Source organism: Centruroides vittatus, unplaced genomic scaffold (assembly GCF_030686945.1).
Source record: "Centruroides vittatus isolate TY-2023 unplaced genomic scaffold, ASM3068694v2 contig_890, whole genome shotgun sequence".
Lineage (NCBI taxonomy): Eukaryota > Metazoa > Arthropoda > Arachnida > Scorpiones > Buthidae > Centruroides > Centruroides vittatus.
In genome coordinates, this window is record NW_027122581.1 from 191,260 (window position 1) to 207,285 (window position 16,026).

A 16,026-nucleotide genomic window follows, 5' to 3' on the forward strand; every position below is an offset into this window, starting at 1 on the left:
TTTATTCTTCCAGAAACTTTACAAGAATGCTGTGATTTATCACAACTGTGGTATAGGGAATTTTATCTTGAAATGACGATGGGGAAAAGAATTCAGGTTTGATGATAAATATTTTAAGATTTTATAGTTTGAAATTTTAGTTATCTGTAGTTATAAAACAAATATTTTGCACCCTTAATACAGTCTAGTTACAGGAATACAAAATGTTAAAAATCAGTTATTTTACAAAATTAATTAATATTTTCAGAATTTCTAGAAAAAATGTTTTAATAATAATCATTGTAGTCTAGTTATACTTTTTGTTGAATAGAAGAAAATATAAAAAAATTATAAAAATTAAAATCTTTATTAATTATTTTTTACATGTATTTATTTAATATGGAATGCAATTTTATTTTTATTTAAAGTTTAATGATTATTTTTGATTGAATGCATTATTTATAGCATGAATATAGGTGTAAAATTTTTATTTTTTGCTTATGCATGCATTTATTATATATATATATTTACATATATATATTGATGTTAAATAAGCTTCTTGCTTTCTAAATAGTGAGAACTTCTTTTACCAGAATTCTCGAAGCAAGTTATAGTGACATTCAATGCATTCTATGCTATTACTTTATGTTTTATTTTTATTCTCCTCCAGTGTACAGCCAATCATATCCATACGCAACATTGTAAGGATATCGTATCACTGGAAAAGCGTACTCAGGTGAATGAACTGTATTTTCTGTTTGATTTGATTTCAAAATATTGTCAACTTTCAGATATGGTGCCATTAATTAGATCTGATTCTGCTAATAGTTGCATTTTTTTAATACACTATTGTTTTAATAATATGCATGTTGATGATAAATATAATGCAAGATGTGGGTTTTAGTGTTCTCTCTAAAATTATTAATGGAAAATTAAAATTTAACAAAAATAATATGCAAACTTTAATTTTGTTTAGGTATAAACAATACTAATTTAAAGTAATAAATAACATTTAATTCTTGTTAATGCTTTATTCTTAGTTTAAATTATTACAAAACAAACATCAAGATTAGATGTAAAGTATATTCATATAAGGCTTAATTATTAAATTAAAATTTATTAAAAATTTTCAAATAAAAAATTTTATCCAAATTGTTGATAAAAATATATTTCAAATAACAGATAGTTTGTTTTTAAAAATTAATAGTTTTTTCATTTTTTTTAAAATTTCATAGATTTTTTCATCTAAGAAAAAATAAAAGTTGAATAACTGATTTCAGGATATCAAAGAAAATTATTGCATGAAATTTTTCATTTAGAATTTGATCGTCTTCAGCTAACTTATAGACAATAAAATATTAACTGTCAGTAATGAAAGAAAAATTATCATATGATAGCTAATGATCAAATTTTTATTGAAAAATATTTTTGCAATTAAACTTTTATTTGGTTTACTGAAAATTTTAGTTGTTAAAAATAAAATTTACCACCATTTTATGAAAAAATGCAAAAAACTAAATTATTTTGCTGTTTTAATTGGTCGTTAATTCAATGGACTTTACTGGCTTTTATTTACAGAGTGTTTAAAAATAGAGTTTAGCCTGTTATGTGAAGAACAAATAGAATTAAAATTATAAGAATTAAGATGATTTTTCTTCTAAACTATTTCAAAATAATAACTTGAAAATTGGTAAAAGAATTTTTATAGTAAGCCAACAAAGCATGTGATAATCATTACATTACATATTTAATAAAATTAAATATCATTTTGTAAAGATTCTCAATTTTAATTTATGAAAATTGAATAATAATAAATTTAATGACACATTAATTACCATGTATTAAATATCAAGTTCTTTGCTTGTAGCATGATGTATAGTTGATACTAATAAATAATGCTTATTTTGTTTACTTTTTAATATTCTGGCATGGCCTTCATAAAATTTTATTGCTTTTAGTTAAATTGTTAACAGTATGCTTATTTAATTTGCTTTTTACAATGCAGAATGATAAAATTACTTTATTAACTTTATGGTTATTTTGTATTTTATGAACTATATGTGGCATGTGTAATGTGAATTTAGTTTAATACATTTTTATTAATTAATTTTAAAAGTTTAGATGACTAGAATGTATTACAGTAGATTCTCAAGAATCCAGAAAGCTTAGAGAAATATTTTTTTAGAGTTATTGATTCTTTAACTATATCTTTTTGATGATTAATGTTTTTTGTTTGCATCTTATTTTTAATGATTAAAGTAATAAATGTAGTTGCTCTTGTAACACAAAATTTTCTCTCTTAATGCTAAATTGAAAAATATAATAGAATTGAATTATGAAATACAATTAACATTGTGATAAATGTTATTTGTGTTTCTGAAATTCTCAGAAATTGTTTTCAGAGATTACATTTTTGAGAATTGACTGTATCATAATAATTATAAATAATATTTTCAACAATATATCAAGTTAATAGTTTTAAATTGAAATGATAATTATAATTTTATTATTTAAGAAAATTTTGTATTTTATACTATTATATATTGGTTTTAAAAATTGCAACACTCAATGTAGTTTTTCATTTTATTTTTTTCTTTTTTTTTCTAATGCAATTTATCAAAAATTGCTTTTTTTCACAGAATTGATTAATATAGTAATTTTGTTTTTAGCTATTTGTGATGTATGATTTCATTACTTCACTATTATCAAACTTTAAGTATTACTCAATGTAAAAAGAAAGGTTCATTTATTGTCAGATTAATGAAAATTCAAATTTTGGAACTAGCAAAACATTTAAAAGATTTTGTGAAATTATTACAATGCAAATTATATACCACTATATTTTGCTTGAGTGTGAAATGCCATATTTTGTATCTGGAAGCAATTTACAATTAGTAAGATGTCTTAAGAAAGCATTGATCTAAATTGGTATTATGTGAGTAGCTTATAATCTAAAAACTACATTTTTAATCTAGCCTATGATATATATTCATCCTTATTATTGAAAGCATTTCTCTTTATCATAATACTTTGTTTTTTGCTCACATAAATTGTAGCATCAGTTATTTATAATGAAAATCTTTTCATCCAAGTATCAATAGTATTCTTTTTTTTTAAAACTCTCAGTCCTGTAGGCACTAAGAGCTCTTTATGGATTTGGCCAGGCCCACAGTAAGGCAGCCATTTGTGAGGGACAGACCAACCTTAAAAATTCCTGGGTTTTTTTGGTCTGCCATATTCAGTCCTGGATCCCCAGAATGATAGGTTCCAATCTTAACCATTCAGCCATCTGGATGTCAAGTAGTATTCATTAGCTCTTAATTCTCTGTTTTATAATGGCAGTGTCATAACTTAATAAGATAGAAACTTAACAAGTTGTGTAAAACAACAAATATAAAAGGTAGACTAAATAGCAGAATGCAGTTAGAAGAGAGGACTAATTGCTTCCTTTGTTTTTGGTTTATTAATAGAATTTGGTATTTTATTAATACAGCGCGACCTGTAAGTCATTTTATCATTTAAAAGTTTTTTGCTATTATATACTTTTAAATTTTTATTTCAAATTTTGAAAACTTGTTTCTTGGAAATTTATTATGAAAAAATTCATGAAGGAACAGCACATAGAAATCATTGAATTTCATTTCCATAATAAGTGCTTCATTATTCCAATGTGTTTTATCCATGTCAAGAATCTGCCCATGGAACCAGAAATTTTTCATGAAAATTTAGTTTTTATAGTCTCATCTCACAATTTAATAAATTACAAAGTGAAAACTAGGGATATTTGTGTGACACTTTCCATATATAGATTAAAGAAAAAGTTCATTTTCTGTACATTATTATATTAAAAAATATATAACTAAATAAAAAACAAAACATTTATTCAATTTTTATTCAAAAGTGGTTTATTGTCCACCTTATGTATGCCTCAGATTTATCAAGAATATTTACATTCATTTATAAAAGACAGTGTTTTAAATACTTGCAATCCATAAATTTTTAAATAAGATTTATTCAATTAATCTGTAAGAAAGACTATTTCTGCGGACGATATGCATATATATTTATTGTGGTCCTCCTGTAAGTAATGCCATTTTTTTAAAAACTGTTACATAGAACGTGAATGCAATCATTTGCATAAATGCCTTGTTTTTGATTGCTACACATTCAGCAATATAATGCATACATCTGAGTATTAACATATACCATTTTCAAACAAAATCATGAATGTTGAATGAAATGCATGTAAGACACAGTATATTAAATAAATTTAACCATTTCCTATTCTGACTCTGTTTAAACAAGGAAAGCATTTTGTTACAAAAAATATAATGGGTATGGAAATGGTGTCAAAAATGCCAAAGTTAGTTTAAAAAGTTTAGAATGAATGATTTGAGATCAGAGAATGATCAATATTTCATACAACCAGTTCAATGAAGATGACTTTTCAACTTTATTGGGTGAACCTTATCTATCTATTAAGGAGTTGGCTGAATTTGATCACATCTACTGTTTGTTGGCACTTAAAGTTATTTAGAAAAATTCTAAACTTAGAAAATAAATGTAACATAAGTCAACTCAAATGAATTTGTCACAGCACAAACATTTATACGTTGTTAATTGGCCAGCAAGAAAAACCTAAAATCTTTGAATTAAGTAATCATAACTGATAAAGAATGGATCGTTTATAAAAACATTAAGCACAAGCAGCAGTAGCAGTTTGCATTTCAAAAAGCTAATGCTTTGCATTTGGAGATATGAATGATGATGTTCTTTGAACTCCTAAATCAATCAAACAATAACCAGTAATATATGTAGAAAGTGAACAATTAGACTGTCAAATAAAAAGCCTTATAAAAAAAAATCACATCTTTTCAATAGAAAATGTTTAATCTTGCTACATGACAATGTTAGACTGCACATAGCAAAATTAACTGCTAACAAAATTAAAACATTGGACTAGGAAGGTTCTGCTGCAATTGCCTTATTCTCCAGGTCTGGCTCAGACTCACCTATTCCAATGTCTAAAAAAATTTAGATTATAAAAAGTTTACAAACCAGGATCTCAGAAATGCAGTTGAAATATTTATCACAACAAAACCAACTAACTTTTTCAAAAGAGAGTTTGAAAAATTAATTGATAGGTAGTATATTGTTGTAAACAGTAAAGAATACAAAATCAATTAAAAATAGAATTTTTTAAATTAAATGTTAAAAACATTACTTATGAGATGGCCTTATATGTATAGACATGATATAATAAAGTTGCATAATCAAATGCTTTTTACATAAGTTTTTCTTTGTTTTGAAATATTCATATTTGATTCTTTAAAATTAACCAATAAAAGTTTTTCTGCATTGTGAGCTGCATAATTTTTTATTATTTTTTGTTCAATATTGATATAAATTTAGGCAAGTTTAATCAAAAAATATATAATAAAGTAATAAATTTTTATTCTGCAGAATTTTTTATTAATCATAGATTCTTTTTTTCTATAGTAAGTAATTTTATATTTTTCTGGTAAATAGTTTCCAATTGAAATGTCATTACCTTGGATTTTGACTGATCATATACTTAAAACAAAGGATCCTTCTATGATGGAGTAAGTTGTTAATAAACTTTTTTATAAACTTTATTAGTTTTATTTTATTGGTTATAAATGTAATCATAAATAAAGTTAATAATTAATATCCTGTATTAATATAAAAATACAGAATTTAATCTGATTTTGTCATTATTGATTTCTGTTTGATTTTGAATGCAATTTATTTTATAATAAAATAATTGCTACATTTATCTTTGTAGTCTAAAATAATTAAGTACTAATTAAGTACTAAATTAAGTACTAATATATTATTATGACTTATATTATATAAGTCATAATAATATATTAGTACTTAATTAGTTAATTATATGTGAAAGTATTTATTAATATTGCATCAATAATTATGCTTAAATAATATGATATTGTTCGTTGTCTCCATATGTATAAATAATAATTCGAAAATTCATGACTGGAAAACAATAATAAAATAAGTTTCTAAAATTTTAATTATATAATTTAATAAACACAAGAATAAAATAATCAAAAAAGTGTATTTAAGAATTTAAATAACATAAATTAAGAATTATTTATTTTTAACTTATAAAGATTTACTGACAGACAAAATAAAAATATCATTACTATTGTTATAATTATTACAAATATTTTGTTTTTAGAGCCTAGTTATAGGAAATAAAGATTTTAAAAATATTCTAAACCACTAAAAGTAAATTTTTTATGCAGGTGTGTATTGTATCCATTAGATTTATACAATGATAGTGCTTATTATGCTCTAACAAAATTTCGTAAGCAGTTTCTTTATGATGAAGTGGAAGCTGAAGTTAATTTGTGTTTTGATCAATTTGTATACAAGCTTAGTGATCAGATTTTTGCATATTATAAGCATTTAGCTGGAAGGTAAGTAAAGATTTTATTTAATGAAAAATTAAATATTTTAGCAATATTATTTTAATAATCATATTTTTTCAGCATTTTATTAGATAAAAGATTTAGGGCAGAATGTGCTAGTTATGGAACTCGGTTTAGTTATCCTCCTGCTAACCGTTATGAAACACTTTTAAAGCAAAGACACGTTCAACTTTTGGGAAGATCAATTGATCTTAATAGATTGACTGCTCAGCGTATTAATGCTGCACTTCAAAAATCTCTTGATTTAGCAATTAGCAAATTTGAAGCTGGAGATATTACAGGAATTGTTGTATGTATATTATTATTACTATATATATTATATATATATTATATATATATATATATAATGTACCGTATATCTTGGCAGATAAGACGAAGTATAAGTTTTCATCAAAGTTTTATAGTTTTAGTTTATATCTGTCCTATAAGACGACCCTGGATTTTGGGGGCCTTTTTTTATGATTCAATTATCATCTTATCTGCCGAGATATATGGTATATATTATATAATTTTGATAGTTTCTATATTTTTAATGTATTCCAATTTTTAATAGGAACTGGAAGGAGTAATTGGTGTCAACAGATTAGCACACAAACTATTAAGTAAATATATCACATTAGATGATTTTGATGCAATGTTTCGTGAAGCAAATCATAATGTTTCAGCACCTTATGGACGTATTTGTCTCCATGTATTTTGGGAATTAAATTATGATTTTTTGCCTAATTACTGCTACAATGCTGCTACTAATAGGTTAGATTCTGTTTAAGAAGTGTAACAGTTATAACATTTCATAAATACGATGGAAATTTGTTGTTTAAATCATATGGTAAACAAAACATCCAATCCAGTTATCAAATATTTAAATAGTTTTATTCTAGTTAAAAATGAATTGATATGTTAATACTGTGATTCTAATTTTTTTTTCATTCAGTTTTAAAATTTGAAATATTCTATGATAAATAGTCTAAAAATTTCCATGAGAATTAAATTATTAAATCAAAAATATAAAGATGTTTGTAAAAATTGAAAATGTGTTTCTTAACTTTCTAAATATTTAAAATTGCATGTGAGATAATCTGTTTTGATATTTTATTTAAAAGTTTTTTATATACTTAATTATTATAAAGTGGCATAAAGCTTAATTTTGAAGGTAGAGATGAGTTTTATTTAAAAAAATTGTAAATGCTAATGACAAGTAAAATTGTCATTAAGTCCAACCCTACTCAAAATGTGACTTATAACCCCATTATATCTCCCTACACCTTCACTCTTTAACTACCAAAGTTTAATAGCATCATTCCCTGTAATAAACAAACCCTGCAAAATTTCAGAAATTTTTGACAAATAGCATGGGAATTTAGGCTTCAAAGAGGGTGAACAAAATTGTGCTCTCTCCCACTCATACACACTAACATCCATACATACAGAAAAACCCCCAAACTTTTTTGCATTTCTTGATGTTTTAAGGACTGAGTCCAAAAATGTAAAAATCTTAGGGGGGGGTCATTTTTTGACCAATTGCTATATTTTCCTTCTTATATATTAATATAATACAGCCTGGAAAGTAAAAGGAGGAAAAGTATTTATATGAAATTATTTATCTACTGTTTTGTTAGTCTAATGAAAAAAATTAATTCTATTTTTTCCTTCTAATTTTCAAGTAGCTTTATTAAAATATATTTATTGTTATCTTCTAGAATTTTACATATGTATATATAGTCATGATTGATTAAATATATTTAATAGAATTAATTTTATTATACTTTTGTTTATTTTAAAATTAAATTATTAGTGCTTATCTTTTATTTCAATGAAATTATTTTATTTATTATTTGCTTTTTTGTAGTCTATGAATATAAAGATTAGCTGCAGACAACTTTTAATTGGAATTATTGTTAGGTCAAAATATGGTTTTAATACTCATTCTAAATGCCATGTTAATATCTGTAAATATTTTGTTTAATGATATCTGGAGAATTGAATAATGATGATGACAGAGAGAATGAAAATACTGAGATATAGGAATGTAATAGTAAAGAAATTGGTAAATATTATGAATTTTCTAATGATCAGTGATTTAAAGGCTGGATAGCCAAAGTGGGTAAGGTTTCAAACTGCCACACTGGAGAGCCAGATGATCAAAATACCCCCAGGAATTTTTCATGGATGGTCTGTCTTGAATACATTATACCCTGTCCTTATTATTCAGTTGTCCTCAGCACTCCTGGCCAAATCTATGATTAATGTGAAAAAAGCACTCTTAGTACCTGTAGGACCAGAAAAAGCCATAAAATGATCAGTGATGTAATTTTTATTAATAAGCAAGTTTCTGAAAATAAACCTGGACTGACTTTTTGTTGTTATTATAGTATACTTGGAAGTCATTTAGCTTTCAAAATATAAGCCTAAAGCTTATTTACAAAAATATCTGGCACTAAAATAGATTTGCTTAATGTAATTTATTACATACACACTAAACTTTTAACATGATGAAATTTTAATCTCCATAATTTATAACAACCAGTTTCCATTGTATAAAGAAAGTATTTCTAAAATTTAATATGTTATGTTGAATTATAGATTTGTCAAAGTGAAAGATATCACCTTTACCCAACCAGTTGTGCGAGAAAAAACACCAGCTGCTCAACCTCATTACTTTTGGGGAACTAAAGTATCAATCTCATATTTAAGCTTTAATTTTTTTTATTGATTTGTTTTATGTATTAAAGTTTTACTTATATGATTCTAGGCATTGAATGTTGCTAATATGACTATTTATGGAATGTATAATGGATTTGTTGGCTCATCTCATTTTGGTGCCATCTGTAGATTATTAGGATATCAAGGAATTGCTGTTGTAATGGAAGAATTACTAAAAATTGTGAAAAGCTTGGTAATTATTATTTTCTTAAATATTTAATCTTGAAATAGTTCAGTAATCAAGTTTTCCATTTATATATTCAACAATCCATTTGCCAAATTGTATGTTGAAAACAAGACAATTACTAGTCGGCACATTAAAAGATATTACCACATATATTCTGTTTTTCCCCATTTCTCTCATTTTGTTTCCATTAGCTGTTCAGTAATCAAAAATAAGTGGAACAGAACAAATGGAAGAAATTAATTATTTTACAGTAAACATAATTTCCTAAATTGTATAAGTGTTTGGTAACTTTAGATGTTTGGCCATTTGCATTTATATTTCGTTTATCAAATTATGTTAATAAAATATAATAATAAATACTAAAATAATTTAAAAAATAATTAAAATAAAAAATAATTTAATATTGATGATGTCCAATGGCAGATTTAAGAGTCATTGCTTAGCTCTTATTCATTGTAAAGACCTAACATATGATGCAATTGATATTTCTAAATAGTTCTTTGAGAATTATCACTTAGAGAAGGGATTTACTATAAACTTAATGGCTTTGAAGATAAAGTTCAAGTAGTGTCATCTAATATCAGTTAGTATGGATCAGTGTATATTGATGTGCAGAAAATGAATGGGAGAGAACAAAAGATGAAACATGTTGTGTCTTCAATAGTTTCAAGAAAAATTGTAATGACAGATAAATGTCTATGGCGCACACAGTATTTTTTACATTTTCTAAAGATGCTTTTGTTAAGTTTAGGGAAGGAAAAAGCTGTTTGATGAGTTTCTAATTGGGAGTTTAAAAATTTAAGAATTTTGTATTTTTTGAGATAGCTTGATTGTTAATTTTTCAGGTTTTGTTTTATATAACTTATTTCATTTTGGTTTCAGATAAGTATCCTAAAATTTTGTATTATTTTCAACAAAGAAGATTCAAATAGAAGAAGCAAATATTTATTGTGACAATGTCACAATAAATATTTGCTTCTTCTATTTGAATCCAGGCTGCAAAAATATGATTAAAAATTGCATTTTAATCATATTTTTAATTTATTTAATTTAAAATATATGCTCTCACCTCAAATTAGTAGTACATCATACTTTTCCTGTTAGAATAAAGTCTTGCTGGTCATCTATCTAACTTATTTCAGGGAAAAACTTTTGAATTTAAATAACATAAATAGTTAATCAGGGTTTCCTGTCCCTAAGCTTTCCATATATGATCTCAGTTTTGATCTCCATTCTCGAGATTAAGGAAAGACAGACAGCAATGACAGTGGGAATTTATAGGTCTATAATTTTTTAAAATTATAACTAATAATTAATATTGTAAAATATTTAAAATATTACAGAAATTAAAAATAAAATCATCTAAAGTTGTTAATCATTGTTTTTACAAATTGAACCACAAAAGAACAGCAAAAATTGATTTTTAGTACTTTATCTTTAATCTGTTTTTTTCTTTTCTTTGTACAACTGAGTCCACTTAACAGAGCATCAGATAAGGGATAGTACACTTCAGAGAACAATCTTATGTTCCCAATTCTTTTCCCTCTGTTTTATATTTACAAGACTCTTGTTATAACAGAGCACCAAATACTAGAGCAGCCTGTTTAAATGAGCACCATGTTGGTGGCTTTTTTGAGAGTAGAAATCTGTATAAAGGGGCACTATTTATTCTAAGATTTTTAATGGTCTATCTAATTTTACAGCATATTACTGCCAAGGCACATAGTGACAAGACTCTCTACACTATGGTATTTGTTGTGATTTGATAAAAACCTTCCATTAGTCAGGTTTTTAACAGTCAGTCAGAAGATTTTTTTTGTATAATCACAATGAACACATTTTATTGGATATATACACAAGAAGCAGTTATGTATTAAAAAGGTATCACAAAATATACAGGGTGTAACAAAACTCCTCACCAATATTTTAAGGATAGATTCCAGAGTGAAAAATAATCTTAAAAAAGTTGACAACTCTACTATTAGTACTTTGGCAAGAAGTTTGAAAACCTTTTTTTGATATCTTTTTTGGCAGGCAAATCTTAAAAATAAAGTAGAATTTGAAAAATGTTTTTAAAGGATTTTAAACTTATAAATATTTAAGAAGGAAAATTATATCTAAAATATTTGGCACAGAGTTTTGTTACACCTTGTATATGAACAAACACTTCATATCACACACATTCCCATTGTGAGGAAACAAGGCAAGAAGTGATTAGTGACCAGATTTTGGAGGTCACAACCTTATTTTAATAATTTGTTTTTATATTGTATGTCTCATTAGAGAGCATTCAGAAATTTTGGAGTAAGGCCCTCTACTGTATTTCTGGGAAGTGAATAGTAATGTGATGGTAAATGTACTATATTTACTTTATTTGATACTTGATAGAACAATAAAACTGATATGGGAATGGAAACCAATATTTAAGTATAGAAAAATTGTGATAAATTTTAACATTTCCAAATTTGTTGTAAGTTACATACAGTTCCTAAGACACAAGAAAGTAGAGAGAATGGAATACCATTAACAACCCACAGGGTGATCTTGTTGCTTCAGATAAGGGATCATAATGCAGCAATCTCAAGCACACTCTCTTAAATGGACTGGATTGTATATGGTTTTTAAATGTTATTAAGTCATTTTAAGTTTAGATATATTTAATTTATAACTTATTAAAGATTGATTTTAATTTTAAATATTTGAAGATTCAAGGTACATTACTTCAATATACCACTACTCTGATGAATGTGATGCCAAAAATTTGCAAACTTCCACTTTATGATTATGGATCTCCAGGTAAGCCAAAATTTTATTATTTCACACAACTAAATACTTCTTCTGTTATACTAAAACACACATAAGCAGTTCAGCTGAATAATTAAAGCTTTATTGTACAGTACATTAAATAAGAATAGTTAGTTATATAATTGAAAAAGTAAATAAATATAATATATATATATATACCTTCTACATTTAAAAAAACATGAACGAGAGTCGTATAAAGCCAATATTTGTATTATATACTGTGAAATATATAATAAAATGAAATCTAAAAAATTTCAATTAGGAGTGTTGCAGTATTATCAAGCACAATTAACTGATATTGTTCAGTATTCTGATGTAAAAACAGAAATGTTCCAAAGTTTTAGAGAAGTGGGAAATGCACTCTTGTTTTGTCTACTAATTGAACAAAGTCTGGTAAGTTATTTTGAAAATCAAAAACAATTGTATATTTTAAAAATTATGTAAAATTTAAATATGTATAACTAATTTTAGTCACAAGAAGAGGTATGTGACTTACTACATGCTGCTCCTTTCCAAAATATTTTGCCAAGACCATATTGTAAAGGTTTGTAATATATATATGACTTTATTATATAAAAAATTGATTCAATAAAATTAGTCTCTAGTATTTCTAAGATTTAAATTAAATTGTAATATTTTTATATACATTCATTTTTGATACTATATATATATATATATATATATATATATATATATAGTAGCAATTGTTTATACTCTGCTTAAAGAAATTAATAAAGAATAAAACTGTTAATAAAATACAGCAATTTGTTTGTAAAATCTGCAGATATTTCTTTAATAAGATAGTGTTATAATTTTCATATGAGTTTTTAAAATGAATACAATTTTTGTATTTTATTAGATGGTGAAAAGCCAGAAACAAAACTTAAGAGATTAGAAGCTAAATACGCACCTCTGCAAGTTGTCCAAAACGTTGAAAGACTTGGTACTAGCAAGGTAAGTGGTGGCTTATTGTTTTTACATTGGTTGTAATTTGAATTTGAAATATTATAGGTAATTATGAAAAGGTTAATGAATAAAAAACTTTAACAAAATTGTTACTTTTTAAAATGAAAAATTAAAAAGACTTGAATATTGTTTTTTTTTTTTTAAACTAATTCTCTTAGTAAATGATTAAAATTTAGTTAGTTAAGGTAAATGTTACACCTATTAAAAAGATGTAACCTGTTTGTAGTCTTTAAATTATTCCTTTCTCAAAGCAACTTAAAGAATTTATTTTGTTAACTTTATAATGTTAAATTAAAATTAGCAAAAAAAGTAATTGTGCAATTTTTATCAAAAATGTAAATTCAATTGTTTGTGTAACACAATTTTTCTTCCTCTTATTTAACATTTCTGTCATTTTTGTGATCAATATAAAATTATCAATCAACACTTGTAAATAACGTATTTTTATAAAATTAGTTTTGGAAGAGAAAAAATAATTATAAAAGATAGTAAAAATTGTTTACTGATAATCCTGTTAAAAAAATAATGACATATTTTTGTAATTATTCAATCCATTTTTTTATTTCCATGCATAGTAAACTTTGATTTTTTTTCTTTTCCTTTCACATACAAAAGTGTTGACTTTTGATCTGATCTCAAAATTAAGAGAGCTGTTGTAATCTCAAAATCAGAAATCTGATGATATCAGATCTGAGCTGTGAGGAAAGTGTGAAATAATCTTTAACTTCAGATTTTTAAGCATCTTTGTTACTTCCTTGTTGTAGTGCAAAGATAATTCTTTCTGATCATACACTGTAAATACTTCTCTTGACCCTGTTCAGTTTCACAATATTTCACTGAATTGGATGTTTCTCCTTGTCACATTTTCCATGTAAACTATTCCCTTTCATTCCAAAAATTAGTCAGTATGGTCTTCTGAGCAAAAAGTGATTTAGAACTTCCTAATGGGAAATGAGAATAAGAGTGACAATACTATACTTTCTTTTTTTCTTTGGGTTATATTAATGAACCAGACTCACCTCTGATAATGATTTGCATGAAAAAATCACTGCCTGTATGACAAAAAGTTGAGAAATTCTTAACAAAGTTAATCTACTGTTTTTTGTGGCATATCAGTTTTTGCAACACCAAACTGGTGTAGATTTTTTTTTTGTAAATCAAAGACTGGATAATAGGCTGCACTCTAGTAGTTAATTTTAAGTTATTAACTTAGTTGAAGTTATAGTCAAATTGAAAAAATAACTATATATTGAAATGGACTTCTGCAGCCAAGGCCATCAACCAGTCAGGTAACAAGGCATACCTTCAAAAAGATATTTTTTAAATTGAATCACTTATTATTAACACTAAGGAATTGTTAAGGTTTCTCTTCTTTGTTATTTTAGCATTATTCTAGTTCTTTTTGTGCAACATCTGCATCCTGTCTTGTCCCATAGTCAGGGAAAAGTATACACAGTGACACCATTTAATATTTACAGATGTATATATAACTAAACAACATATAAATAAACAAAATAAATTCAACCTTATGTTGTTTTTATAACAAAGAATGATTGCATGTTTTACAGTGAGAATTAATATTGTATACAACTTATTTAAAAAAAAAAATGAAATTCAGATTGGTTTCTACAACTTTGCAATTTAATATTCAATAAAAAAAAAAAGTAAAACTATTATTGGAAATAGAGAATTTATAATAATTAAAGGCTGTACTATGTTTAAAAGGAGATAACTAATCTCTTCAGCATTAACTGAACCAGTTTTGCAGTATATTCAGGAGTAATTTCATTCCATTGTGTGATAAGTGCATTTTTTAAGATCAGTTTAAGTTCATCCCATAAATTTATCACAAAATATCTTTTTAAGAAAATTAATTTTGGAGTTAGTTTTTATTTAATATATTGTATTAAGATATCAATAGATGTTTTTTTATGATAAATGTTTAAAAAAGGGATATAAGAAATTTTTTTTTGTTATACATTATTAAGTGGAATCACTGTGTATAAATTTGTTTACAATCATATATACATTACTGCAAAATTTATTGAGATAATTTAATTTTTCAAGAAAGAATCAAGATTTTGTCTTTCCCATAAATATAAAAGAATGTTGGTAAAACAAATAATAAAATACCTTATAAAGATTTTTCTCTTCATTTCCTAAATTTATATTATTGTTGTACAGTACTTATAAAATGCTCATTGAAGTTTAAAATTTTTAAGTACTGCTAGTCTATATTTTTGTATTTTCAGCAATCATCTATAGCAAGAGAAGGAGATTTGTTAACAAAAGAACGTCTGTGTTGTGGACTATCTATTTTTGAGATAATTCTTACTAGAATTAAATCTTTCCTGGATGATCCTGTTTGGATTGGAACTCCTCCTATGAATGGTGTAATGAATATTGATGAATGCACAGAATTCCATAGATTGTGGAGTGCACTACAGTTTGTTTATTGTATACCTGTTGGAGAGAATGAATTTACTGTTGAGTAAGTATTTGCATTTTTTATTAAAATTATATTGTGTGAGAGAGCTTATCGTCATCAAGTTAATGATGATGATAAGCTCTCTCACACAACAAATGGATGAAAGTCAATCATAAATTTTTGAATGGTGATCTAACTCTGTATCATGTTTGATGAAAAACAGCATCATAGCTTTAATAGATATAATCTAGAATGAAAATAAAGAATATGTGATGTAATTTTCAGACAATTATTTGGAGAAGGATTGAATTGGGCAGGTTGTACCATGATAGCCCTTCTTGGCCAACAGAGAAGATTTGAGGCTTTGGATTTCTGTTACCATATCTTACGTGTGCAGCGTGCTGATGGAAAGGATGAAATGGTCAAAGGAATTGTAAGTTATTTAATATTGTTTAATGCATATTGTCAGAAAAAAAATTTATCAT

At 25.3% G+C, this 16,026-nt stretch overlaps 1 protein-coding gene across 7 annotated transcripts in view; it reads left to right on the forward strand.

The window, feature by feature from the left end:
• Cyfip (Cytoplasmic FMR1-interacting protein Sra-1) overlaps positions 1 to 16,026 on the forward strand; it is a 70,652-nt gene that overhangs the window by 54,233 nt on the left and 393 nt on the right. For 4 of the 7 annotated variants that reach the window (XM_067280751.1, XM_067280752.1, XM_067280753.1 and 1 more), the window contains 14 exons: positions 14 to 96; positions 650 to 715; positions 5,509 to 5,582; positions 6,267 to 6,440; positions 6,513 to 6,741; positions 7,006 to 7,205; positions 9,036 to 9,126; positions 9,205 to 9,348; positions 12,048 to 12,138; positions 12,410 to 12,540; positions 12,619 to 12,691; positions 13,007 to 13,101; positions 15,366 to 15,604; positions 15,827 to 15,974. In XM_067280751.1, coding sequence (XP_067136852.1) covers positions 14 to 96; positions 650 to 715; positions 5,509 to 5,582; positions 6,267 to 6,440; positions 6,513 to 6,741; positions 7,006 to 7,205; positions 9,036 to 9,126; positions 9,205 to 9,348; positions 12,048 to 12,138; positions 12,410 to 12,540; positions 12,619 to 12,691; positions 13,007 to 13,101; positions 15,366 to 15,604; positions 15,827 to 15,974 — 1,838 coding nt within the window. The remainder of the gene's footprint in view (positions 1 to 13; positions 97 to 649; positions 716 to 5,508; positions 5,583 to 6,266; positions 6,441 to 6,512; positions 6,742 to 7,005; positions 7,206 to 9,035; positions 9,127 to 9,204; positions 9,349 to 12,047; positions 12,139 to 12,409; positions 12,541 to 12,618; positions 12,692 to 13,006; positions 13,102 to 15,365; positions 15,605 to 15,826; positions 15,975 to 16,026) is intronic. The other 3 variants (XM_067280755.1, XM_067280756.1, XM_067280757.1) reach the window with 1 other exon arrangement.